Consider the following 27,954-nt stretch of genomic DNA (forward strand, 5'->3'; position numbering starts at 1 on the left):
AGGGATTCTTTTTGGCCACTTGGTTATAGACCAATTTTGTAGAGTGACTGAGATTATGCTTTTTCCTCTCCACCATACAACTTTGTTGATCGTAAGTCTCCCCAGGCCTCAGGGTCGCATTCCTGAGCAGTTTTGTTCCTCTCCATTTTCTCAGTTTGTAATGACAACCTGATCCACACAGTGTGTAATTGATTCCTATGCAAATCAGAGACCCTATAAAAACAAAGATATTAATTCCAAAATTACATGAACGATTATCCTTGCATTAAGATGGACTCAATTCAACTTATTGAGTGATTTGTTAATGACATTTTTGCATTTTAGCTAATTTTAAGAATGTCATAGCAAAAGGTCTGAATACTTATGTACATGAGGTATTTCTGTATTTCAATTTTAATAACTTTACTGACATTTCTAAAAACCTTTTCGCTTTGTCACTCTGGGGTATTGTGTGTGAATTGATGGCAAATTCTTTCAATTTAATCCATTTTAAATTGAGTCTATAATACAACAAAATGTGGAAAAAGTGAAGGGGTACTTTCCAAAGGCACTGATACACCTGATAATCATCAGTCTAAACACACACTGAGTCTAATCAAAGTGCATAGAATAATCTATTCACACTGTTTGCAGAGGAAACAGGAAAAGAAAATACGAGTCCAGCTGCAAATACTTTTTCAATAACGATCTGGGTACACTGTGTGTGTTCTACTGTGAAAAAAAAGAAAGAATTTTAATTGGAGCTTCAAAACACTTCCTAAATTGATGAAATTGAAAGGAAACCACCCCAACCCTGTACCTGACACAAAATAAAAACAAACAAAAGAGCAGGAAGAGAGACAAATTATGAATATTTCATACAGTGGGAGAAAATAATTATTTGATCCCCTGCTGATTTTGTTAGTTTGCCCGATTACAAAGAAATTAGCGGTCTATAATTTTTATGGTACTTTTATTTTAACAAATAGAGACAGAATATCAACAAAGAAGTCCAGAAAAAACACATTATATAAAGTTATAAATTCATTTGCATTTGATCGAAGGAAATAAGTATTTGATCCCCAAGCAAAACATGACTTAGTACTTGGTGGAGAAACCCTTGCTGGCAAGCACAGAAGTCAGACGTTTCTTGTAGTTGGTCACCAGGTTTGCACACATCTCAGGAGGGATTTTGGTTCACTCCTCTTTACAGATCCTCTCCAAATCCTGAAGGTTTCAAGGCTTTTGCTTGGCAACTCGAAGCTTCAGCTCCCTCCACAAATTTTCTATAGGATTAAGGTCTGGAGACTAGCTAGGCCACTCCATGACCTTAGTGTGCTTCTTCTTGAGCCACTCCTTTGTTGCCTTGGCTGGGGAAGACCCATCCACGACCCATCCTCAGTGCTCTGGCTGAGGGAAGGAGGTTCTCGTCCAAGATCTTATGGTACATGGCCCCGTCCATTGGCCCCTCAATGCAATGAAGTCGTCCTGTACCCTTAGCAGAGAAACAACCCCAAAGCATAATGTTTTCACCTCCGTGTTTGACAGTGGGGATGGTGTTCTTGGGATTGTAGCATTCAGCATTTCTCTCCCTCCAAACACGAAGAGTCGAATTTATGCCAAAGAGTTCAATTTTGGTCTCATCTGACCACATCACCTTCTCCCAAGCCTTCTCAGAATCATTTAGGTGTTCATTGGCAAACTTCAGATGGGCCTGTACATGTGCCTTCTTGAGCAGGGGGACCTTGCGGGCACTGCAGGATTTCAATCCGTTACGGTGTAGTGTGTTACCAATGGTTTTCTTGGTGACTGTGGTCCCAGCTGCCTTGAGATCATTACCAAGCTCCTCCCGTGTAGTTCTGGGCTGATCCCTCACCCTTCTCATGATCATCCTTACCCCATGAGGCAAGATCTTGCATGGAGCTCCAGGCCGAGGGCGATTGATGGTTATTTTGTATTTCTTCCATTTTCTAATAATTGCACCAACAGTTGTCTCCTTCTCACCAAGCTTCTTGCTGATGGTCTTGTAGCCCATTCCAGCCTTGTGCAGGTCTACAACTCTTACCCTGATGTCCTTTGAATGTTCTTTGGTCTTGCCCATGGTGGTGGAGAGGTTGGAATGGAAGAGATTGATTCTATTGACAGGTGTCTTTTATACCCATAACAAGCAGAGATTAGGAGTACTTTTCCTAAAGTGACAGGACTAATCTGTGTGCCTCATGGGCATATAACCGGTCTGTATGAGCCAGAATTCTTGCTGGTTTGTAGGGGATCAAATACTTATTTCCTTCGATCAAATGCAAATGAATTTATAACTTTATATAATGTGTTTTTTCTGGACTTCTTTGTTGATATTCTGTCTCTATTTGTTAAAATAAAAGTACCATAACAATTATAAATCGCTCATTTCTTTGTAATCGGGCAAACTAACAAAATCAGCAGGGGATCAAATAATTATTTCCCCCACTGTATATGGACATGCGGTGTTGTGTCTTGTCTTGCAGTGTTGTGTCTTGGATCATAATATAATATATGCCATTTAGCTGACACTTTTTATCCAAAGCGACTTACATTGCAGTGAGTGCATACATTTTTCAGTACATATGGTTCCAGTGGGAATCTAACCCACAATCTAAACCTTGTTCGCGCCATGCTCTACCAACTGAGCCACAGAGGATGAATAACTAGAGCAGCCTACTCAAGACAATTAGCCAACAGAGAGTTAGGTATAATAGTGACCAACTGGGTTTGAACCTGGGTCATCTGCACACCATGTGACTGTACTAGCCTGCTGAGCTAAAGCCCAGGCATATGTTCTGGAAGCTAACTCAAGTCAGGAAAGCTTGCTCATTGCACAAAGGTTGATAACAGAATAAAGGTCGTCACTGGGTTTGGTGCTCTGCCTACCCCCCTAGATACTGCCCCTGATTATCAAACCCCAGTCCAGAACATCTGACAGTGCAGGTTACAGTGCCCCAAACCAGACCGCTGGTTTGATTCGAAATCACTGCCGTTGAAATGTTGTCGCATTTTGGTCAATGGTATTAGACTGACATCTGGTGGCCAATTGGTCGAACTTTACCTAGGATAAAAAACTAAAATTTCAAGAACAATAGATGTTGCTTGTTTAGAAATTACAGACCAAACAATCCTTAACACGTGTTGTTTCCATTAATCGTCAGTTGAATAGGCCAAACACAGTTCTAATAGATTCAATCCAATACAATTCAATAAACGTTAATCATCCCGAGGGGGTAATTATTACGGCAGGCATAGTTAAAACCGTATACACTTAATAATAATAATAATAATAATAATAATAATAATGATAATAATAATGTTTTTATTAACCTTTATTTATCCAGGGGAAACACACTGAAACCAAGGCCTCTTTGGGCCTCACCCTGTCCACAATATGAATACAATTTCAAAACAACACATTAAATATACAGCACAGTAAAATTCAGAAATGAATACAAAAAAATATGAAATAAAAAAGATATGGACTACAGTGTTTTTTTACCGCTGCGCCTAGAATCGTTTTTGCTCTATAAGGCAATATGTATCCCATATACAGTGTATTACAGTGTATTGCATTGGGGGCTTAGAAGGGTGTGGAAAATGTAGTGTTGCTGGATGTACGACACAGTGCTCCTCCAAAACTAATTTGATGGTTAGTAGAGATCCTAGTGAGCATTCCCTCCAATACATTTCCCGTGGTGCCTAAAATAGTTGTTGCGCTATAAGCCAATATATATTTCATATACAGTGATTTGCATTGTGGCCAATGGTATGGGTGGAGTAAAAGGCCAAGAACACTCCCAAAAATGCAGTGCCCCATGATATGACAGCATATATTGATTCTACAGAGTATTTGCTACAATGAATAGAATAGTTTTAGAATAGTTTTTGTGCTATAGGCCAATATACTGTATATTTCATATACAGTGATTTGCATTAGCTGCATTTTTGAAACATGTTTTAAAACCCACATTTTATACAAATGTCATTCATATCAACAAATATGAATATTGTTAATGTTTAGACAGTTATTTTTCATAAATCATGAATAAATACAGGTTTATCCGTTTTTTTAATGTATTACTTTGGGACCTTTATTTTGAAGAAAAAAAATCGAAATTCCGTAACTCGGAAGTACTTTGTTAATGTGGCTGAAAAGACGGGTCCGCCATTTCATTTTTTGAAGTTACTTATGACAAGTTATTATTTTGATCCAAAATTGCATTGTTATAACTGAGTAATAACCGATAAAAAAAATTTTTTATCTGGAGACCTGTCCACCAATTGTACATTTAGGGGCATAGGCGAGCTGCGAATGTCGCCTATTCTCCAAACGTGTTCTACGCGCGAAAGTTTTTGTATGAGTTGAATGCTGTCGTGGATAAGGAGAGGTGAAGCAGGGAGGGCCCAGTAAAACCTTGGCTTTGAAGTCATGGCCGAAATGTTTGACGCGGAAGACCGTGCAAGTTGGTACTGGGGAAGGCTCAGCAGACAAGAGGCTGTTTCGCTACTACAAGGACAGAGGCACGGGGTGTTTCTGGTGAGAGACTCGATAACCAGCCCCGGCGACTACGTGCTGTCCGTTTCAGAGAATTCCAAAGTCTCCCATTACATAATCAACAGCATCAGCAACAACCGCCAGTTCGACTCAGGTAAAACGGTCTTTGGGGCTGCAGATATCCAATCAAATGAAATCAAAGTTATTCATATACAAAGAATACAACCGTAGACGGTGCAATGACATGCTTAGGGCAAGCTAGCTCCTCAACAGTGCAACGAAGTAATAATTAAAGTAAAAACAATAACATACGGTGGCAATAGTATTAAGCAGCAGAAAGACTGTTGAGGAGTCTTATGGCCTGCGGGTAGAAACTGTTCCGGAGCCTGTTGGACCGGGCCTGGATGCTCTGTTACCATTTGCCAGAAGGTAACCGAGAGAACGGGGCGTGGTTGGGATGGCTGGGGTCCCTGATGATCTTCCCAGCCTTCCTCTTGCACCTCCCGGAGTAGATGTCATGTATGGCTGGGAGCTCACGGCCGTGATGAACTGGACCGTTTTCACCACCCTCTGTAGAGCTTTACGGTCGAGGTGCCGTACCAGGCAGTGATACAGCCGGTCAGGATACTCTCTATGGTGCACCTGTAGAAGTTTGTGAGGATCTGGGGGGGCCATGCCGAATTTCCTCAGCTGCCTGAGGAAAAACAGGCGCTGCCGCACCGTCTTGATCACTGTATGGGTGTGTTGTGACCATGTTAAGTCCTTAGTGATGTCGCCCCCCCTGCTTCCTCCTGAAGTCCACGATCAGCTCGAAGATCAAGGCTTGCTCTTAGGGGACCTGGTTACAGAGGAGTGTTCATGTTTTGTATGAAATTGTATCTTGTGTTTGAAAATACAAAAAACTGAAGGGATCTCACCCGATCTCTGCCGTCGTAACTTCAATATCTCCGCTCCTATATTCCTAGCCAATGTTGGTGTATACAAGAACAACGTTTCACAGCGGAGCTCTATCCACCGGTTCTCCGCAACACGTTATATTTCATTTGTCGGCTTTTAGACTAAATCGTCCTAGCAGACCCAGGTCACTCAAACTTTTGACTGCGCAGGGGCGGAAATCCTATTGTCTCCCCTCCTCTTGGCCAACCCTCTTTGTATGACTTTCCGTTTACCCGTCAGTCCGACATTTAAAGTCGCATACAATTGATCACCATATATTATATCAAATACAAAAACATAAATGAAAACATCATACATACAACAGACCAGACATACCCTTCATGTTAATTGGGAAACTTACTTAACCTGCATAGTTAGGCCTTCTCTGAAGGGGCTCCTTTTCCCCCATAATAATAATAATGTGTGACCTGTATAGGCTATATACTATGTTTGACTGATACATGTTTGTTTTGTTTGTTTTCTTGTTTGTATCCTATGTATTTATCATATGTATTGCAGGGATCCCTTGAAAAAGAGACTCTGGTCTCAATGTCACTCCCTGTTTAAAATAAAAGTTACATTTAAAAAATCCAGAAACCGGGATGCTGAATAATGTGTGTGTGCATAAACGGTTAATTTAGCCTCCCTGGGTGTATTGAGCTGCAAATGCTACTGTATCTACAGTGTACTTCACTTACACAAAAAACAGCCATAAAAGTTAACTGGCTAACCAACAGGCTATTGTTCCATATTAAAACAGCTTTTGATTGACACCACAAACGTGGTTATAGTCATTCTAGTTATGATTTATTTTGGGGTGAAATTATTTGGTCTCGACTTAGCCAACCTGATGAAGTGTTTCTAGTCTAGTCTTCTTCATTCCCTCCTTATTGTGTGATCTCAACTCTCAGCAATGTACCCAAATACTACCCTAAGAATTAGAATTGTATCTGTGATTTTTCATCAGATTGCTTACACTTTAGTCAAGTCAAAGTTGATTGATCATATGCACAGGATACAGGATGTAAATTGTACAAAACCCCCCCAAAAAAACATGACCAAATCCCACTCCTCCCCTTCTCCCACCCTTCCTCTCCCGCAGGTCTTGCCCCTCCACAGTTCCGTATCGGGGACCAGGAGTTTGAGGCTCTCCCGGCCCTGCTGGAGTTCTATAAGATCCACTACCTGGACACCACTACGCTGATAGAACCCATCAACAAGACCAAACATGCCTCCTTCGTTACTGTCACCGCAGGAGGACCGTCCCCTCAGCAACTGGAGGACGAGTTCATCCGCGCCCTTTTCGACTTCCCCGGAAACGACGACGAGGACCTGCCTTTCCGGAAGGGTGACGTCCTCCGTGTCCTGGAGAAGCCCGAGGACCAGTGGTGGAATGCCCAGAATTCTGAAGGTCGTACCGGGATGATCCCTGTACCCTACGTGGAGAAGTACCGGCCCATGTCGCCCACCTCGGGGGGTGCTGGTACAGGGGGTCCGGGTGGGGTGGGGTCTGGTGGGAATGCAGATGGATCCAGCCCCCTGCCCCCTCCTCTGTTGGGAGACCCTAGCCAGTATGCCCAGCCCACCTCTTTGCCCAACCTACAGAACGGCCCAGTGTATGCCAGGGCTATCCAGAAGAGGGTACCCAATGCTTATGACAAGACCGCCCTAGCCTTGAAGGTATGCTCTCTCTCTCTTTCTGTTGTCTCCTTACTTGCTGTATGCTATCTTTCTATTCATCCTGAATCTACAGGAGCAGTCAGCTTTTTTTTTTTCATTTTTTTTTTCAGCTAGTTAAATGAAGCAGAGCAGAGATGGTGGTGGTCAGTGAACTTATGGCAGAGCTCTCAAATGAGAGAGAGAGAGAGAGGGAGAGAGAGAGACCCCGACACCACAGCGGATGTCGTTGTGGGAAGGAAATACTTTGTGTGGAGGAACATTTCCTCTAGTTTCTATGAAGACAGAACCCTGAGCCAGAGACCAGCTGTCCTGCTTAGACAGTCATCATAGGGACAATGATAGTCATGATTAAACTTTATGTCTGTCTGCAGTGCATCAGACTAGTCTATATTTTTTGAGTACTAGGAAATTACCTGTGCAGCTTCAGTTTTAGTTTCACAGTGAATTGCTGCATTATGTCTTATCCCAATTTGACCAGTGTCTCCCTCTGTGCAGGTGGGTGACATGGTGAAAGTGACAAAGATCAACGTGAACGGCCAGTGGGAAGGCGAGTGTAAAGGCAAACGAGGCCACTTCCCCTTCACACACGTTAAGCTGCTGGACCAGAACAACCCTGAGGACGAACTCAGCTGAGAATGGACCCTGGGCCCCGCCCTTAGACACACACTGCCCCGCTCCCCCTTCCACCAATCAGGATGACATGAGCTGATGGTGAACTCCAGGGGCTCCACTTCACCCTGCTCCCATCGCCTATAACCCCCCCCCCCCCCCCCCCCACACACACACACACACACACACACACACACTCCCCCCGTCCACCAATTAGCAGCCTCCTCCAGGTCACATGCTCCACCACTTCCTCTTCCTCCCTGGGACCGGCTAGATAATCGTTCTATGCTGTCATCTTCATCATCATCGCACTCACCACCAGTATTTATACCACTTGAGCACCACAGCCACTTCTATCAGAGCAACTCACACTCTCTTATTCCGCTCATAAAAGATAAACACTAGCCTGTTGTATTGCCTCTGATTGGCTGACACTTTGGCAGAGAGAGAGAGACTCTCTTGGACTGGAATCCAAGTAATCCAGAGACCTATGGCGGAACTGTCTCTTTCTCTATAGTGGAGCGAGCGATGGATACACTCCACCTGCTGCAAGTAGTGTTTTGTAAGATGTGTAATGATGTATTAATATGATTACCATTGCATGCTATAATCTCTCAGTTTTTCTTCATTCTTTTTCTGTCCATCAATATATACCGTTTTGTTTACCTGCAGACATAATCTGTGAAACACATGGACCTCTGTCTTAAAAATTGTGAAATAGTGTGACAATGTATGCCTTTAGCCAGCTCCTCACTGGTGGTCATTGTTATTGTTAGTCGTATGACAACTACTTTAGATCAGGGGAGGCTGGTGTTTGATACCGTTGCTTATTCTATTCCATGCATTACAATGAGCTCTTCCCCTGGTATAGGAGTTGGTTAAAGAATGTACACATCTGGGACTAGGCTGTAATAAATGCACTCTGACGGGGAGCTGTGTTATAACTGATCAAGTCATGTCATCCAGATTAAGCGAAACACAAGTAGGCTCCATCTACCTTGTGCCTGGCTATAAAGAGAATTGTTCAGGTTGATTGTATGTCTAATTCAATTGGTTTCAGTTTCAGTTGTACCTGACCTTCCATCAAGTCTATTGTAGGATTTACATATTGAGAATGAACATTTCCAGTCCACGACGATTGCTGAGAACCTATCATGATGCTTGTTGTCATATGTGCTTATTGTATTGTTAAGACGCTAATGTTCTGTCTTTTTGTATTGCAGTAGCTACTCGTCTGTGCTACTCTTTGTCTGCGCCACACCATTCCGAATCAAAAACCCTTTAACTGACATCAATTCATAAACAGTTGTGCTGTTTCGAAGGTTGTCTTACTTGAATAGAGAGCGTTTTTCTGTTAACAAGATCACAGTTAGCTCCATTTGTTGACATCTGTCTCACTCTTGAGAATAATCTTTCCATTACTTTCAATGTATCATCTAAAACACAGACTAATTCAGTAGGATACTCTGGCACAGTAGTCTAATCGTTGCAATTAGAAGTATACTTTCTAGTGACGTTAAGGCTCTTTATTCCCATGACATTAGACTCTATTCTTCCTTATTAATATAAGAGCTGTATTTGGAGCATTCTGGAGCTGACCTGAAGATCCTGTGAATTTGACCCCTCTATCTCTCGAGTGGCTCCCCGATATTCCTTCAACATATAGAACTGGCCATGAGGGGCGCTAGAGCATCATCTGAAGCCGGCCCTGCTGTCTTTATTTGATAGATACATTACAGACGATAACGTAGTATGATGAGGTTTCTGGTGGTGAAATGTGTTGTTTTAATCAGAATGCAGTTATGTAAATCAGTTATTTTGTACACTTTGTCGTTGAGGTAGCCTTTTGTTTTTTTACGACTTTTATTTTCTTAATTATTGACAGTTCCAACCCTTTCAGTAACCCGTTTTCTTGCTCAGTGTGCCATTTCTGATTTATATGTTTTTATGATGACTGTCTGGCAAAAGATTGTGGTGGCTGTTAATTGGCTGTAAAATGACAAATGAATTCAGTTTCTGTAATGTTATCCTTTTTAAACTTCATAAACTTTTAAGATCAAGAATGGATATTTGAAAAACAGGAAAAGTCCAGTACTTTTCCCCTCAACAGGGATTTCCTACTCCTTTGCGCATGTACTCTTACCATTTTCTTGTTTCAGACGGTGCCAATTTATGTCACAATCTACAGCTCAGTTATCAAGTTGTTGCCGATGTAATCAAGTTCTTTATTTTATTAATTATTTTATCAATCAAAAGTATTGTATTTTTGTAACTTTGTCAAAGTCATTCATTACCTTGTATGAGGAGGGGATGGCAGCCAATTGCTCATTGAAATTGTTTTGGTTATCAAAGTGTGCCATTGTATTATAACACTATACTATAAGATTACCTTTTTATTTTCTATAGCATGGAATGTGTTAAGATATAGTGAATAAAGTCAACACCTAAATTAACAGAATTCGACTGTGTTTTGGGATTGAGTATGGATAACTTTTCAGGGTCATATTGTCTACAGTATACAATATTACCAGTAAACATTGATTATACATCACAGTGGATAGGCTACATGACAGGTTCAATACACTAATCTGTCATTTGCAGATTGTTGTTGTCTTGGACCACAGAAGTGCAAAAATTGCATATTTTCTACGAATTGGTACATTTGAGGAAACCATAGATTTTATTGTCAGAATAGGTTTACTATTTGCATTACCATAGAGAGGGATGTGTGAGTGAGGTGTGATGAGAAAGGGTTCCCGGATAGAGATTTTCGCCATCTTTACTCCAGCATGGTGCGACCAGTATCTGTGTTCTCTGAGCTCAATAAGCTCCATCAAGCTCCATTAATACTTCCGGTTTCGCTTTTGGCCGTTTTTGTTGCTTCAAAATAAAAGCGCGAGTTAAAACATGAATGGAAAGTAATGGGATCAGAGTATTTTCTCTTATTTTTTCAGAAATAAGCACACATTACCCAACAGAAAGTATATACAATTTTTAAAAAGTAATTTTGAGCTTTAAAATCAGAATCAAAATTCTTTTATTTGGCCAAGTATATTTGCACAGACAGGAAATTGACTTGGTGAGGTTGGTGCATGGACATAAAAAACAAATAGCAAATATTGATAAGAAATGTACAAAATAGCAAAATATTATAGCAATAGCTATAACAAATTTACAAATTTACAAAAAAGAGCAGCAGAACAATACATCTTGTAGGCTGTGCGAGACTAAATTAGGCTAGAGGCTGTGAAATGGTTGTACACTATATGAAATGGATGTACACTATAAATTAGAATAATTTTAAATAATTATAAATTACACTGTCAGTGCATTGTTTGTGTGACTGGGTGGGGGGGGGGGGGGTGGAAGTCCTAGAATCAGTGAGAGGCAGGGGGCTTGGTTGTGAGCCCCACTGCTGTGGGGAAGAAACTGTTCAGGTGGCGCAAGGTTTTAGTCTTGATTGACTGGAACCTTTTGCCGGATGGAAGTCTCTGGAAGAGGTTGTGACCAGGATGGGAAGGATCAGCGATGATCTTTCCTGCTCTCTTACTGGTCCTGGAGTGGAACAGGTCCAGGAGAGATGGCAGGTTGCAGCCGATGGCCTTCTCGGCTGACCGAATGATCCGCTGCAAACTGCCTTTGTCCTTGGCAGTGGAAGCAGCGAACCAGAGCTGAGGATGATGAGCACAATGATGGCCGTGTAGAACTCAACCATCACTTTCTGCAGCATGTTGAATTTCTTCAGCTGCCGCAGGAAGAACATCCTCTGCTGGGCCTTCTTGATGGTGGAGGGGATGTTCTCCGCCCACCTGAGATCCTTTGAAATTACTGTCCCCAGGAATCTGAATGACTCCACAATGTTAACTGGGGAGTCACACATGATGAGGGGGGTGGTTGGGGCTGGGCTTCTCCTGAAGTCTACTACCATCTCTACAGTTTTTAGGGCGTCCAGCTCCAAGTAGTTCTGGCTGCACCAGGAAGCCAGGCTGTCAACTTCCTCTCTGTAGGCGGCCTCATCACCATTGGAGATTAATCCAATGAGGGCTGTGTCATCCGCGAACTTCAGGAGTTTGACAGAAGGGTGGCTAGAGGTGCAGCTGTTGGTGTAGAGGGAGAAGATTAGAGGAGAGAGCACACAGCCTTGTGGGGCTCCGGTGCTGATGGTCCGGGGCTCTGAGACAAGCTTGCCCAGCCGTACCTGCTGCTTCCTGTCTGTCAGGAAGTCAGTGATCCACCTGCAGGTGGGACACAATGCATTCAACCAGTGAAGTGTTAAAGATGTCCGTAAACACTGGAGACAGCTGGTCTGCACAGTGCTTCAGTGTGGAGGGGGAGACAGCATCAGCTGCCTTGCGGGGGTTCTGTTTCTTTAACAGTTTGTTGACGTCTCTCTCCTGGATGGAGAGAGGTGCGACAGGGGGGAGGGGGCTGTAGAGGTTAGTGTCTCTGTCCAGGCTGGGAAGAAGAGGTGTGATAGCTGTGGGGGAGGGTTGGTTTTGTGGGTCAGAGTCAGGGCTGCTCCATTGTCTGTCGAATCTACAGTAGAAGTCATTCAGGTCATTTGCAAGTCTGAGGTCATCCATAGAGTGGGGGGATTTGGTTTTGCAGTCTGTAATCACTCGAAGGCCTTTTCAGACTGACAAGGAGTCGTTGGCTGCAAACTGTTGTTCTAGCTTCTTTGAGTACTGTCGTCTGGCCTCCTTAATCTCCTTGCCAAATGTGTACTTAGCCAGTCTAAACCTTTCCTTGTCGCCACTCCTGAAAGCCCTCTCCTTCTCCAAACAAAGCTGTTTGAGTCTTGCTGTGAACCAGGGCTTGTCATTGTTGTAACTCACCCTGGTGCGTGTTGGAATACATCTGTCCTCACAGAAGCTGATGTATGACGTCACAGACTCTGTGTATTTGTCCAGGCTGTTGGAAGCAGTCTTAAAAATGTCCCAGTCTGTGGTGTCAAGGCAGTCACGCAGCTCCTCCACTGCTTCTCTGCTGCTACAATTCTTAGATGTTCGCACGGCAGGTTTAGAAAGTTTTAGTTTCTGCCTGTATGCCGGGATCAGATGAATAAGAGCGTGGTCAGACAGTCCCAGAGCCGCGCGGGGAACTGCGTGATAAGCTCTGCTGATGGTGCTGGAACAGTGATCCAAAATCTTCTCCTCCCTGGTCTGGCATTTGATTAACTGTTTATATTTAGGCAGTTCGTGAGTTAAGTTGCCCTTGTTAAAGTCCCTAAGGAAAATAACTGGGGAATACATGTTCACTCTCCTTCTCTCCACTCCTAATATTTGGTCGGCGAGTTGACGTTGAGCCACTTTCACGTCAGCTTGTGGGGGGATGTAAACTCCAGCCAATATAAAAGAAGTGAATTCACGTGGAGAGTAAAACGGTCTGCAGGTGATGAAAAATGATTCCAGGTCAGGAGAACAAGTTTACAAAATCACTTTCACGTCGTTGCACCAGCGTTGATTTATATAGAAACAGATCCCTCCTCCTTTCGCCTTGCGAGTAGAAATTGGGTCGCGATCCGCCCGTCGCAGCTGGACAGCGGAGTCTGGTGTAGATTCCATCAGCCACGATTCTGTGAAACACAAAACAGAAGAGAGGGAAAAGTCTCTATTTGTCCTGATAAGAAGACGCAATTCGTCCATTTTGTTGCACAGTGCGCGGACATTTGAGAGGAGTATTCCCGGTAGAGGCGAGCGTAATCCTCTCTCCCTGAAGCACACCAAAGCCCCGGCGTGCTTGCCTCTGTGCCGCCGCCTCCGTCGCACTGCTTGACCAAGGGCCAGAGTTCCTTTGACCAGAATGTCCAGTAAATCCACAGATGTGGCGAGAAAGTTGGGACATAAATCAGATGGTGTTGAGTACATATTGGAGGGATTACATGTAATTTTACACATGCCTATTATATTTGTATAAACTGGACTGTACAGAACGAAGATTTCAATACATCTCTAGTACCACTCTACTTGGGAGCACTTCTAGAATATGGATCGGGTGAGTTTGAATCTAAAGCGATGTCATTGCAAATGTTGCTAGCTATTTACTGCGGCCATACAGCTCAAAGTACCCAATCTGCACTGTGTAGGACACATTATGGACTGTACAAAACTATTTTTCAATATCAAGATTTCTGATATCTCTGGTACCACTCTATGTATGTATGCATGTATGTAGATGTATTGAAATCTTTGAAAAATAGTTTTGTACAGTCCATTGTGTGTCCTACACAATGACATCGCTTTAAACTGAAATTCACCTGATATGCATTCTAGAAGTGCTCCCGAGTAGAGTGGTAACAGAGACGTATTGAAATCTTTGAAAGATTGTTCTGTACAGTCCATTATATGTGTCCTACACAGTTCACATTGGGCACTCTGAGTTGTATGGCTGCATTTCTGTACAGCCCATTATTCTTGGGCAATACCATCATAATAATAATTAGGATATAAGACCCTTCTGAGGCAAAACTATTTGGTTCCTTGATCCCTATTTACCATGTTTAAATGCAAAATAAAGTTTATCTTGTGCGCTTTTATTTTGAAGAAATGCTCATTTACGTACATGACTGGAAGTAGATGGGCGGAGTTCTACCATTGGAGCTCGGACAACACGGACGCAACCAGTAGGGTGGAAACGCATCATCAAGCCGTTGAATTTCCACGAGCCGCAGACAATTTGACGTACCGTCGAGCCTTTTTGCAATTTAACAGTTAAATTAGATTTACTACTCGCGGCTCGCAACACAATGGGCGATCGGGAGGATTTAGTGTATCAGGCAAAACTTGCCGAACAGGCAGAGAGATATGACGGTAAGAAAAGGGCACAATTTTAAATTCGATGGGTACGTGATTGTGGCTGTTTTTTCAGCAGCCAGCTCGATAATGCTATCTTATGTTAGCTAGCCTCACAGAACTCGTTCTCTCTGTCCCCTCTCTCTTGCGGGGAACCTCGAGGACAAGGCTAACCAACTGGCTAGCTAAATGTTTCTTTAATCTTTAACTGACCAATTATAGCTATCTTGTTATACCAGGTATATTTAATTAATAAAGATACGGATACAGTTAACCAAAGAAATTGTGGATAACACAAAATGGCGGACTGTTGAAGCGAGAGCACTGTGCTGACAGTTAGCAAGCTAGTCAGCTAACATTAGCTAGCCATGGACTGGCTAGTGTGGTGGCTGCTGTGCAATGCAGGGTTGTTTCACGCTAAATTTACATAATCATACACGAAAAAGTGTGTCGTATTGTACTTGTACTTGATTGCTTGTCATGTTAGCTAGCTAGCTGATTTGACTAGCTGTCAAATTAGCCACATAACAAACTTTCAACTTATGGTTAGGTAGTTTATAGGTAGTCTATATCCCGAGAAGGTCGGAGGGGGGTAGTTCTTATCCCCTTAGTAGCTAGCTAAACACACTTCGTGATCTTATATGTCCCGCTAGTTAATTAGACGTAGGACCGATCATATTTTGATTCAGAAGCCTTAGCTAGCTCTATTCGGCTGTCAGTGTGCGTCAATGGTCTGAGGAAGCTTTTTTTTAGAGGGCTGCTTATAGGGCGCGATTTTATGTCTGTGCTGTTATGGAACTGTGGCCATATGTAGCTGGATTATCCAACTCCGTGTCTACTACTGACACGGAGTTGGTGGGTCTTCTCGACTCACCCATCACAGTTGAACTTTGATCAGGTTTTTACTCCAGATACTTGAATAAATCCCAATATGTACGTTTCAGCTCGACAGTAACCATGTCTGGCCATGTATGATGTTGATCTCTATCTTCTTTCAAATGTCCCTATCGTTTGAGAACAAAGATTTTGCAAGAAATAAAGACACTGTCAACATTTGTTGTTTCTGATATTATAAGAACAGATTTATGTCTCTCTCTCTTTGTGTGGGTGTATGGGTGGGGTGGCCCCACAGAAATGGTGGAGTCCATGAAGAAAGTTGCAGGCATGGACGTGGAGCTCACAGTAGAAGAGAGGAACCTACTATCAGTGGCCTACAAGAACGTGATCGGAGCAAGGAGAGCGTCCTGGAGGATAATCAGCAGTATTGAACAGAGGGAAGAAAGCAAGGGTGGAGAAGACAAACTGAAAATGATCCGGGAATACAGGCAAACGGTCAGACAGACAGACAGACAGGCTAGCTGCCCTGATTCCCCCTTCTATCCTGCCTAGAATCAGACAGTCATGATTAGAGAGAGGAACTCTGAAAGGTGTATGGGTAGCATGAACAGTGGGGAAATGTTTGTATTCCACCTTTACATTTGTTAATGAGTGAATTTGATTCACATGTATGATGCTGCTGCCACGTGAATGGCAGAGTTGATTCTTGTTGTGCCCAGTGTGATCATGGCAGTAGTCGGTCATGTACTGAATATTTTTTTTTTGTCTGCAGGTTGAGAATGAGCTGAAGGCTATCTGTAATGACATTCTGGATGTACTGGACAAGCACCTCATCCCAGCTGCTAACACGGGAGAGTCCAAGGTCTTCTATTACAAAATGTAAGAGTCTCCTTCTCTCTCTCTCTCCTTTGTATTGTCGGTGTTGGGAACAAATGGTTGATGCCTTTTATTGTTGATGTAGCAGTCAGTCCTATGATCCCCCTACTCGTTAATTCAATATCCTTATAACATGACAAGGAAGTTATCCCCAAGACTGAAATACACTCTAGATGAGGCTTCTCCAAGTCAAGTCAAAGTTTATTGATCGTATGCACAGGATACAGGAAATTGTACCTCCACCAGCCTCCCCTCATCTCCAGGAGTTGGAGACCCCTGCCCTAGACTATAAAGCAAGCGTTAGGGTCATAGTTGCTTTTCCTATGGGTCTTTTTTTAAGACCACAACCCCACTGACCCTTTGTCGTCTTGTCTTCCCAGGAAAGGCGACTACCACAGGTATCTGGCAGAGTTCGCTACAGGCAACGACAGGAAGGAAGCTGCCGAGAACAGTCTGGTCGCCTACAAAGCTGCTAGTGACATCGCCATGATCGAGCTCCCACCTACGCACCCCATCCGCCTCGGCCTCGCCCTTAACTTCTCTGTATTTTACTATGAAATCCTCAATTCACCCGACCGCGCCTGCAGGTGAGCGTCTCACGTGTTGTCTCCTCGATCCATCCATTTGTTTTATTTGAGAGACCTGGGATGACTTTCCCAAAAATCTTCATAACACTAAGATCCATTTTTAGTCGATCTTATGGACAGAAGCTGACCTTAGTGTTACCAAGCTTTCAGGAAACTCACCCCCTGCTGAAAATGATTCAATGCTGTTATATTCAAATTTCATTTGATTCACATGTTTCTAAAACTAATGTGTTTCGCCACCCAGATTGGCAAAGGCTGCATTCGATGATGCCATTGCAGAACTGGACACGCTGAGTGAAGAAAGCTACAAGGACTCCACACTTATCATGCAGTTGTTACGTGACAACTTGACACTATGGACTTCAGACATGCAGGGTGACGGTAAGAGACAGAGCCTAACCTTCTGGTGTCAAGAGTTCTACAGTACGTGATGGCGATATACAGTGCATTCGGAAAGTATTCAGACCCCTTCACTTTTTCCACATTTTGTTATGTTACAGCGTTATTCTAAACAATTTTTTCATCAATCTCCACACGATACCCCATAATGACAAAGCCAATATAGGTTTTTAGAAATGTTTGCTAATTTCTTAAAAATTAAAAACTGATCACATTCACATACAGTCATGAGAAAGTTAGGACACCCCCCAAAATATTAAGTTATTCTCTTAAAAATATGGACATATCAATATGTTATCTTCTTTCTAACAATGTCTATAGATAAAGGGGATGTAATTGAACAAAAAACTATGAAAATGTAACTGTAATCATTTATTTAACGAAAAATTAACAATAATGCCAATTCCTACTGAGGAAAAAGTTAGGACACCCTATGCCCTAATAGCTAGTATTGCCCCCCTTGGCTGAAATAACCTCAATTAGACGTTTCTTATAACTGTCTACAGGTCTCTGACATCAATTGGGAGAAAGTTTTTTCCCACTCCTCCTTGCAGAATTCTTTCAGCTGTGTGATGTTCGAGGGGTGTCTTGCATGCACAGCCAGTTTCAAATCAATCCACAGCATCTCAATAAGATTAAGATCCGGGCTTTGACTTGAGAACTCTCAATTTATTTTTCTTGAGCCATTCCTTGGTAGATTTACTGAAATGTTTTGGGTCATTGTCATGTTGCATGGTCCACATCTGCTTCAGCTTCAACTTTCGAACAGATGGTCTCACATTTTCCTCAAGCACCCTCTGATACAATACAAAATTCATAGTGGATTCTATGATGGTGAGCTGACCAGGCCCTGCTGCAGAAAAGCAGCCCCAAACCATGACATTTCCACCCCCATGCTTCACAGTTGGTATGAGGTTCTTGTTCTCAAATGCTGTCTTGGTTTTGTGCCAAACATGTCTACTCTTACTGTGCCCAAATAGTTCAACTTTGGATTCATCTGTCCAAAGCACATTGTTCCAGAAGTTCTGGTCTTTCTCTAGGTGTTCTCTGGCAAACTTTAGTCTTGCCCTGATGTTTTTTTTTGACAGCAGGGGTTTCCTCCTTGCACACCTCCCATGTAATGCAAACTTGTTCAGTCTCTTTCTTATGGTGGATGCATGTACTTTGACATCAATTGTGGCAAGAGATACCTGTAGGTCTCGTGATGACATTCTGGGATTGTTGGAGACTTCTTTAAGCATCTTTCGGTCAGCTCTTAGGCTGAACTTGCTTGGGCGGCCTGACCTGGCCATGTTGGTGGTGGTTTTAAATGTTCTCCACTTGTAAATTAATTTCCGGACAGTGGAATGGCCAATTTCGAATAGTTTGGAGATCTTTTTATATCCCTTCCCAGACTCATATGCATCTACAATTTTTCTTCTGAAGGCCTCAGAGAGCTCTTTTGATCTCGCCATGGTGATGCAACTCACTTCAACAATCAAGAGCAAACCAAACTAAATATCTGAGGCTTAAATAGGACAGGCTCCTCCAAAATCCTCTGTAACGATGTTCTAATCATTTGCACCTGATGTGGTGCTCTTTATTATAATTTTAGGCATTTTAAGTGGAACTAAATGTGGGGGTGTCCTAACTTTTTCCTCAAGAAGATTGCATTTCTATTAATTACATTTTACCAATAATTTGTTAAATAATTTGTTTCAGTTGTATTTGTTTAGTTATATTACCTCAATTTTTCAATATTGTTCAAATGAATATCAAATGTCCATATGTTTGAATATGTTGAAGAAGACAAAGGTTTTCATAGGGTGTCCAAATTTTTTCTCATGACTAAGTATTCATACCCTTTACTCAGTACTTTGTTGAAGCGCCTTTGGCAGTGATTACAGCCTCAAGTCTTCTTGGGTATGACGCTACAAGCTTGGCACATCTGTATTTGGGGAGATTCTTCTCTGCAGATCCCCTCAAGCTCTGTCAGGTTGAATGGGGAGCGTCGGTGCACAGCTATTTTCAGGTCTCTCCAGAGATGTTTGATAGGGTTCAACTCCGGGCTCTGGCTGGGCCACTCAAGGACATTCACAGACTTGTCCCGAAGCCACTCTTGCGTTGTCTTGGCTGTGTGCTTAGGGTCGTTGTCCTGTTGGAAGGTGAACCTTCGCCCCAGTCTGAGGTCCTGAGCGCTCTGGAGCAGGTTTCAAGGATCTCTCTGTACTTTGCTCCGCTCATCTTTCCCTAAATCCTGTCTAGTCTCCCAGTCCCTGCAGCTGAAAAACATCCCCATAGCATGATGCTTCCACCACCATGCTTCACCGTAGGGATGGTATTGGCCAGGTGATGAGTGGTGACTGGTTTCCTCCAGATGTGACGCTTGGCATTCAGGCCAAAGAGTTCAATCTTGGTTTCATCAGACCAGAGAATCTTGTTTCTCATGGTCTGAGAGTCCTCTCGGTGCCTTCTGACAAACTCCAAACGGGCTGTCATGTGCTTATTGGTGAAGTGCTGCAGAGATAGTTGTCCTTCTGGAAGGTTCTCCCACCTCCACAGAGAAAGTTCTTGGTCACCTCCCTGACGATGGCCCTTCTCCCCCTTTTGCTCAGTTTGGCCGGGCGGCCAGCTCCAGGAAGATTCTTGGTGGTTCTAAACTTCTTCCATTGAAGGCTACTGTGTTCTTGGGGACCTTCAATACTGCAGAAATGTTTTTGTACCCTTCCCCAGATCTGTGCCTCGACACAATCCTGTCTTGGAGGTCTACGGACAATTCCTTCGACCTCATGGCCTGGTATTTGCTCTGATATGCACTGTCAACTGTGGGACCTTATATAGACAGGTGTGTGCCGTTCTAAATCATGTCCAATCAATTGAATTTACCACAGGTGGACTCCAAGTCATAGAAACATCTCTAGGATGATCAATGGAAACAGGATGCACCTGAGCTCAATTTCAAGTGTCATAGCAAAGGGTCTGAATACTTATGTAAATGTGATTTCAGTTTTTATTTTTTTTAATAAATTAGCAAACATTTCTAAAAAACTGTTTTGGCTTTGTCATTATGGGGTATTGTGTGTAGATTGATGAGGAAAAAAATTAATTGAATCCATTTTAGAATAAGGCTGTAACATAACAAAATGTGGAAAAAGTGAAGGGGTCTAGATACTTTCCGAATACACTATGAAGAGATGTTGTACTGTTTGATTTGGTGCTCAGATCTTTTGATCAGATTTTATGCCGATCTTAAGTATATACAGTGCCTATAGAAAGTCATCATACCCCTTTGAAATAGTTACTATATTTGTCGTAGAGCCTGAAATCAAAACCCATTTAAAAAAAAAAAAGCTTTCCAGCTTTATGTACAAATTTAGCCATACAACATCAAACTATTTTTTTTTTTAAAAAGGCGACAGTTCTGAAAATGTATAAAAAATGAAAAACAAGAATAACAGGGTTGGAAAAGTCATCAGTCTTTTATCCATCAGATTTAATAATTTGTAGAGCCACCTTTTGCTGCAATTACAGCCATCAATCTGTTTGGATATGTCTCTACTAGCTTTGCACACCTAGATTTGCCCATTCTTCCTTGCAGAATTGTTCGAGTTCAGTCAAATTCCATCCACAGATTTTCTATCGGATTTAAGTCAGGGCTCTGACTTGGCCACTCAAGGACATTCACCTTTCTATCCTTAAGCCACTGCATTGTTCTTTTGGCGGTATGTTTAGGATCGTTGTCGTGTTGGAAGGTGAATGACCTGCCCATCTTCAGCTGTCTAGCAGAGGGACGCAGGTTGTCCTCAAGAATTTGGGTGTACTTGGCAGCATCCATTTTCCCTTCAATCCTGACCAATTGCCCAGTCCCCGCTGAAGAGAAACATCCCCACAACATAATGTTAACACCATGCTTCACAGTAGGTATGGTGTGTTTTGGGTGGTGTGCTGTGTTTGGTTTTCGCCAAACATAGCGCTTGGAGTTCAGTCCAAAAAGTTCAATCTTGGTCTCGTCTGACCATAAAACCTTTTTCCACATGGCAACAGAATCTTCCAGGTGTGTTTTTGCATAGCACAAACGAGACTGAGTGTGGCACTTTTTCAGAAAAGGTTTCTTTCTTGCTACACTGCCATACAGGCCAGCTTTGTGTAAAGCTTGTGAGATTGGTGTCACATGCACAGACAGACCAGTCCCAGCCATAAAGACTTGTAAGTCCTTCAAAGTTGCCTTTGGCCTCTTGGTAGCTTCTCTGATCAATGTCCTCCTGGCTCGGTCATCCAGTTTGGACGGACGGCCTGATCTAGGCAAGGTGTTGGTGGTGCCATACGCCTTCCACTTCTTAATGATGCTCTGAACGGTACTCAGAGGGATAGCTAAAGCCTTCTAAATCTTTTTGTAGCCTTCACCTAACTTGTGCCTTCCTAGAACTTTATCCCGGTGGCCTTTTGAAAGTACTTTTCCAACCATGGTGAATTCTTTGCAGAACCATGCACTTCTAGTAGTGGAATCCTCAAGAAACAGCTGGTTTTATTCTGAAGTAATCAAAACCACTACAATTGATGTCAGATGGAGGGCAATTAGCCTGGTGTTTGATCTGGAAGTTGATTGGTTGCACCTGAGCAAGTTTATAATGGTATACTCTAAGGGGCTGGTCACTTAACCAAACCAGGTATTTCACTAATTAATTTTTAATAATTGTCCAGAATTTAAAAAAATGTTATTTTCACTTTGAGGGCTATAATGTGTACATACAGCTCAAAAAAGTTAGATTTGATTCATTTTAATTTCCAGGGTGTAATGTGACAAAAGGTAAAGATTTCACAGGGTATGATGACTTTCTATAGGCACTGTATGCAATGTTAAGCAGTTTGCAGGGGATCCCCGAGCCATCACATATTTTGGGTCCACTCCAGCTTTAGCAGTCCTGGTTCCACAAGTCAACTCATAACCAAGCGCTTGATGAGTTGAATCAGGTGTTTTTAGTGCTGGAATACAACTAAAATGTGCAGCTGGGGGTTGTTGAAGAGCTTAGGAAGGCAGGTTTGGCTTTTGCACTACTTGGGCCGTGTCACCAAACGGAAAGAGTTTAGTTCATGACGCTGTGTGCTAGTTGGTTGAGATTCAGCTACCCCAGGGGTTCCCAAATTTACATCAATCATTTCCTGTGACCCCCAACAACTTGTGATGCCAACACATAATAATGACATCCTAGTGTATTCTAATCGCCTAAAAGATGCTCTGATTGGTTAGATTTGAACCTCCCAAAAACACTGCAATGTAGGCTACAGGTGCAATACACTGACAGTTTGTCTTCATATAAAATAAAAAACATTTTCTTATTTATTTATCAAAACTTAGATTTACTCAGGGGACCCCCACATGGGATCCCAACCCTAAGTTTGGGAACTGGTGAGCTACACTATGCCACTTCACTCTTCCTTTCCAGAGCTACTGGCGTGGTTACTAGATCAACCCTAATCCTACCCCTCTTTTGCTTTCTCTCTCTTCTCTAACCCCGGGGGGTCTTCACCTCCGGTCCTGGAGGGCTGCTGGGTGTGCAGGCTTTCCCTCCAGCACATCTCTATTTATTTTTATTTAACCAGGAAAAGCCCATTTTGCACACAAAAGAGACACAGCACATCCTCTTGGATTAGTCGTGGCACCAGACTAAAGGCCATGACGAGTTGATTGTTTTGGGTTAGGGTTAGTGTGTTAGGGCTGGGTTGGAACAAGTATCTGCACATCCACAGTAGCTTTCTAGGGCCAGAGCTGGAGAAACCTGCTCTAACCCTGTCTGTTCCATCTCACACTTACTAACCCATCCATTAACTCTTTAGTGGTCCTGACCCCCTTTAATTCCCGGACACAGATTAAGCCTAGCCCTGGACTAAATCATTATTTCAATAGAAAAGCTCCATTGAAGATGCTTTTTTAGTCAATTAGGAATAGGCTTAATCTGTGTCTAGGACACCAGCCATCCTCAGTGTTGTACAACTGTAGCTACTTTAACTTCCACCTCCTTTAACTTCTATTGACTCATCTCTCTTCTTTCTCATTCCCTCTGTTGTAGAGGCTTAAAGGAGCAAAAGCAACTGTTCATTGCCCATAAACTGTACTTTTGTAAGTGTTCTCACCTTGCCTTGGTGTGTGACTTCCTTTCCTCTCTTCACTAACTCACTGCTACAACCACTCACGAGAGAGAGAGACCTGACTTCCAACTACAGTATTTTAAATTAGGAGCTTTTTGCAAGGGAACCATCTGAGTCACATGACACCTCAGCCTCAACACAGTCCTGAGGGCTTGTAAAACTTCACAGAAATCAACAGTCAATTGGCCCAATGGGGGAAGGGTCATTTGAAGAAAGGGGGACACAATTGATGTCTCCCCCTCCACTACCTGATGTCAGTAGAAGAACTGATGGTTTGTGGCGAAGTAATGGCACACCTAGCTAGTTGCAGATTGCAATCCTGTACAGGACGTTTCAAGCAACAACAACAACAACAAAAAAGCATTTTAATATTGGAACTTTGGACTGCGACGTCCATGGTCAGTTTATTGCTTTTATTATTTAATGTGTATTACTTGCCTGGCTGATTAGTGGTTTGTTTCACTGCATGTACCTGATGGTTTAGTAACCCACTGATACCACCTTACCACTGGGCTCACTGGCTTGTTCACCTGCACCTGAAGGTTGTTACTTCTATAGCCTATAGTTGGATGTCACTGTATGTGTGGTTTTGGGATACTTTGGGACTGGTTCCTGGACCCAAATGATATTGTTTTTGATCATTGACTCTGATCACTGAGTATAGTATGTGTCTGGTACTATATATTAACTGACTGCTCTGTCTGTCCTCACTGTCTGTTTTTGTCTAACAGGTGAAGAACAGAACAAAGAGGCGCTGCAAGATGTGGAGGATGAAGCACCACCCCAGTGAGACATCATCACAGCCAACAGACACCTGACCCTCCCCAGCTCAAAGTCCCCCCCTATGCTGACATGGTGACTCTCCTCACTTCAGCTGCTCCAACAACCCCACAGGGTTCAAGGAGTTAAATCTGTTATTTTGGTTCTTTTTCTTTTTTCTTAGCCCTTTAATTTAAATATAAATACCACTTAATTGAGACAAAAAATACAATTTTGGAAAGGCAAAGATAAGAGTCCCTGGATTGTTTTATTTTCTTGGTACAAGTGATTCTGAAATATTATCTTTGTTTTCATAATTGTATTGTATTATTATTTTTTGTTTTTTTGCTTTTCCTCTTTGTATCAGTTGCTGGATGTATTTTGAAAATGTTTTCTTAATTTAATTACAGACTTTTATTACTGACATATAGGCTATTAGTTGTAAGACCTGTCATATTTCTGTGTTAGTGAACCATCAGATGCAAATCATAATTATTACCTTTTTAAGGGCAATTCTAAACTAAGTGCTCTTTTTGTTAACTTAGTTGTTTCAGAGGAAGTTTGGCAAAATTCTTGATATCCATGTGGAGCAAAACGCTTAACTTTTACACTGTAGTGATCCTGTCATGTTTTGTAGTGTTCTGGACTGTATCTTGTGCTGAAATACTGTAATGCGCACATTTATTGATATCAGTGGTTGGTTGGGGGGGGCTGATAGTGTTTTTTTGTTTGTTTTTTAGGGAGAATTGGCACTTCGTTGTAAAGACAAGTCTTGATTGGCTTCCGTTGCAAAACGACAAGAGCTCTAAATCGATGATTTAAAGCCTGCATGAGTTGATTTTTTTTTTTCTGCTTCTTTCCCCTCCTTTATACAGCTCTTAATTATTTTTTTCCTTCCCTGTTTTTTGTTTTGCTTCATTGTGTGTAATTTCAAGCTAATTTGTACTACTGGATATCTGACTGGAGCCACAGATAGAGAATCTGTTTTGTTGTTATTGAAACACAGCATGGAATTAACATAAACCAATGTAAATTAAACATACCAAAGTCTCTGTCTTTATTGACTGCAGTAAACAAACTGTGTTTTTGTTGATTATTGCATGTGATTAAAGCTATGGAATTGTCTGTGGTCAGAAGTGACCCATGAAATGTGTGTCAGTGTATTTTGGGAGGGCCCTATGAACTAATTTGCACTTGAAACTCAGTGGAGGGAGGTGGCACGGAAGAGGGGACTTCCCATGTGATAGGGAGAGATGGAGACAGAACTGGGGAGGCGGAGGTAGAAATGGAGCCTGTCCTCCGATTTTTACCTCCACCAGCCTCCCCTGTGAGGGGGGTGAGTATAGGGAAATCACACAAATTGACAAATTATGGATATAAGAACAATCCAGTTGCAATCCCTACTGTATTAATGACCAAGAACTATGTTTTAAGTGGGAAGTTATGGTGTGTCAAAAGCTGCAAAAGACAAGAAATTCTAAATAAGCACCACCGCCCATAATTTCACCTATGCACAAACAAGGTTTTCCAAACTTCTTGGAGTGTAGTGCCAAAATAAGAAGAAATGGTTCACTGCCCCTTTACGAACACAGGGCACTGTGTGTACAGTGCATTCGGAAAGTATTCAGACCCCTTCACTTTTTCCACAGTTCATCATGTTACAGCCTTTTTCTAAAATGGATTAAATATTATATTATATTATTTTTTTTCCCCTCAATCTACACACAATACCCCATAATGACAAAGCGAAAACAGGTTTTTAGAAATTGTTGCTAATTTATAAAAAAAAAAAGGAATATCACATTCACATAAACTCACCGGCCATTTTATTAGGTACACCTGTTCAACTGCTTGTTAACGCAGATATCTAATCAGCCAATCACATGGCAGCAACTCAATGCATTTAGGCATGTAGACATGGTCAAGACGACCTGCTGAAGTTGAAACCAAACATCAGAATGGGGAAGAAAGGTGATTTAACTGACTTTGAACGTGGCATGGTTGTTGGTGCCAGACGGGCTGGTCTGAGTATTTCAGAAACTGCTGATCTACTGGATTTTCACGCACAACCATTATGGTAAATTTAAAGACAATATAAGGGTTGTAATCCCACACCTAGGGGAAAAGGTCACAAGGACACCAGATGGTCCTGGAACATCTCAGAAGGGGTGATGAGTAATAAACACAGTTGTAAACAGCCAAGACAAAAGGCTTTTGAAAACAGCCTAGGTCAATTGATCTTTCAACAGACAAACTGCCGCCAAGCCAGATAGGAGTATCTCCCGGGATGACGAAATGTAGTTCTTAAATGTCATTGGTGTAAGTAGACAGGAATTTGAATGAAGGGCGTTGACCTGTGTGATGTTTATAAAAGGACAGGTAACGGGTAGGGGTTCAACTTTGCAAATCTGAAACGGCTTCTTTCTCTGTGAATAAAGTCTCTGGATGAATCAACAGCTCTGGTTAACGGTATTTTATTACAAAATACCATGACTTAAATTCTACTACACCATCTCTAGGGTTTACAGAGAATGGTCCGAAAAAGAGAAAATTTCCAGTGAGTGGCAGTTCTCTGGGCAAAAATGCCTTGTTGATGCCAGAGGTCAGAGGAGAATGGCCAGACTGGTTCGAGATGATAGAAAGGCAACAGTAACTCAAATAACCACTTGTTACAACCAAGGTATGCAGAAGACCATCTCTGAACGCACAACACGTCGAACCTTGAAGCAGATGGGCTACAGCAGCAGAAGACCACACCGGGTGCCACTCCTGTCAGCTAAGAACAGGAAACTGAGGCTACAATTCGCACGGGCTCACCAAAATTGGACAATAGAAGATTGGAAAAACGTTGCCTGGTCTGATGAGTCTCGATTTCTGCTGTGACATTCAGATGGTAGGGTTAGAATTTGGCGTAAGCAACATGAAAGCATGGATCCTGCCTTGTATCAACGGTTCAGGCTGGTGGTCGTGGTGTAATGGTGTGGGGAATATTTTCTTGGCACACTTTGGGCCCCTTCGTACCAATTGAGCATCGTTTAAACGCCACAGCCTACCTGAGTATTGTTGCTGACCATGTCCATCCCTTTATGACCACAGTGTACCCATCTTCTGATGGCTACTTCCAGCAGGATAACGTGCCATGTCACAAAGCTCACATCATCTCAAACTGGTTTCTTGAACATTACAATGAGTTCACTGTACTCTATTGGCCTCCACAGTCACCAGATCTCAATCCAATAGAGCACCTTTGGCATGTGGTGGAACGGGAGATTCGCATCATGGATGTGCAGCTGACAAATCTGCAACACTGATGCTATCATGTCAATATGGACCAAAATCTCTGAGGAATGTTTCCAGCACCTTGTTGAATCTATGCCACAAAGAATTAAGGCAGTTCTGAAGGCAAAAGGGGGTCCAACCCGGTACTAGCAAGGTGTACCTAATAAAGTGGCCGGTGAGTGTATCTCTCAGCCAGAATGAGGCAGTGGCAGATTATTATTTGATATATGGAGGAGGAAGGCTAAGGGCGACATTACCCGCTGATTGGTCAGGGATATGTGCTCGGGTTAAATTTGTCCAGTCGGTAACTATTTTGATGGGAAACGACACCAATTTATGGGCAGATCAGCAAGAAAATAGACCAGATCAGGGTGAGGCTAAACAAGGAGGCAGAAGAAAAAGGGCATGTCAGTCAGACCCCGCAGTCTATATAGATGCCATAGGTGTACCTAGAGGGGTACCCGACGAGTACAAGGCAAGAGGCCAGGTACTGCAGAGGCAGGTTGTTCTGCAATGTTGGATAAATTACTCTAGCCGTGCTTCAGCCTACTTTCTACTTTTCACTAAACCCAAAGAA

General features: G+C 42.5%; 2 protein-coding genes across 3 annotated transcripts; both read left to right on the forward strand.

Moving 5' to 3' along the window:
• Positions 1-4,323: 4,323 nt before the first annotated feature.
• On the forward strand, positions 4,324-8,444 carry LOC310823813 (adapter molecule crk-like). The gene is made up of 3 exons (XM_083696682.1): positions 4,324-4,652; positions 6,537-7,114; positions 7,610-8,444. Exons 1-3 carry the CDS (start codon positions 4,433-4,435, stop codon positions 7,745-7,747), a joined length of 936 nt encoding a protein of 311 aa, XP_083552808.1. The 5' UTR covers positions 4,324-4,432; the 3' UTR covers positions 7,748-8,444.
• A 5,919-nt stretch (positions 8,445-14,363) lies between these two features.
• On the forward strand, positions 14,364-25,193 carry LOC310824278 (14-3-3 protein epsilon-like). Of its 2 annotated transcripts, none has more exons than XM_083697151.1 (6): positions 14,364-14,532; positions 15,647-15,788; positions 16,123-16,230; positions 16,608-16,814; positions 17,059-17,195; positions 24,071-25,192. In XM_083697151.1, the coding sequence occupies exons 1-6, from the start codon at positions 14,469-14,471 to the stop codon at positions 24,127-24,129; spliced, it is 717 nt and encodes a 238-aa protein (XP_083553277.1). In that variant the 5' UTR covers positions 14,364-14,468; the 3' UTR covers positions 24,130-25,192. The 2 variants fall into 2 exon arrangements, with proteins under 2 accessions (XP_083553277.1, XP_083553278.1); XM_083697152.1 differs by having other exon boundaries at positions 14,415-14,532; positions 15,647-15,846; positions 16,124-16,230; positions 24,071-25,193.
• Positions 25,194-27,954: the final 2,761 nt, after the last annotated feature.

Source organism: Argentina silus, assembly GCF_951799395.1.
Source record: "Argentina silus genome assembly, chromosome: Y".
NCBI classification, from domain to species: Eukaryota; Metazoa; Chordata; class Actinopteri; order Argentiniformes; family Argentinidae; genus Argentina; species Argentina silus.

Bases quoted from the DNA above. Each gene is read 5' to 3' on its own strand.
- LOC310823813 (XM_083696682.1), top strand. From the start codon at position 4,433: ATGGCCGAAATGTTTGACGCGGAAGACCGTGCAAGTTGGTACTGGGGA. The intron at 4,653-6,536 runs GTAAAACGGTCT...CCTCTCCCGCAG, and splicing joins CAACCGCCAGTTCGACTCAG to GTCTTGCCCCTCCACAGTTC. The intron at 7,115-7,609 runs GTATGCTCTCTC...CCCTCTGTGCAG, and splicing joins AGACCGCCCTAGCCTTGAAG to GTGGGTGACATGGTGAAAGT.
- LOC310824278 (XM_083697152.1), top strand. From the start codon at position 14,469: ATGGGCGATCGGGAGGATTTAGTGTATCAGGCAAAACTTGCCGAACAG. The intron at 15,847-16,123 runs GTCAGACAGACA...TTTTGTCTGCAG, and splicing joins TCCGGGAATACAGGCAAACG to GTTGAGAATGAGCTGAAGGC. The intron at 16,231-16,607 runs GTAAGAGTCTCC...TTGTCTTCCCAG, and splicing joins AAGGTCTTCTATTACAAAAT to GAAAGGCGACTACCACAGGT.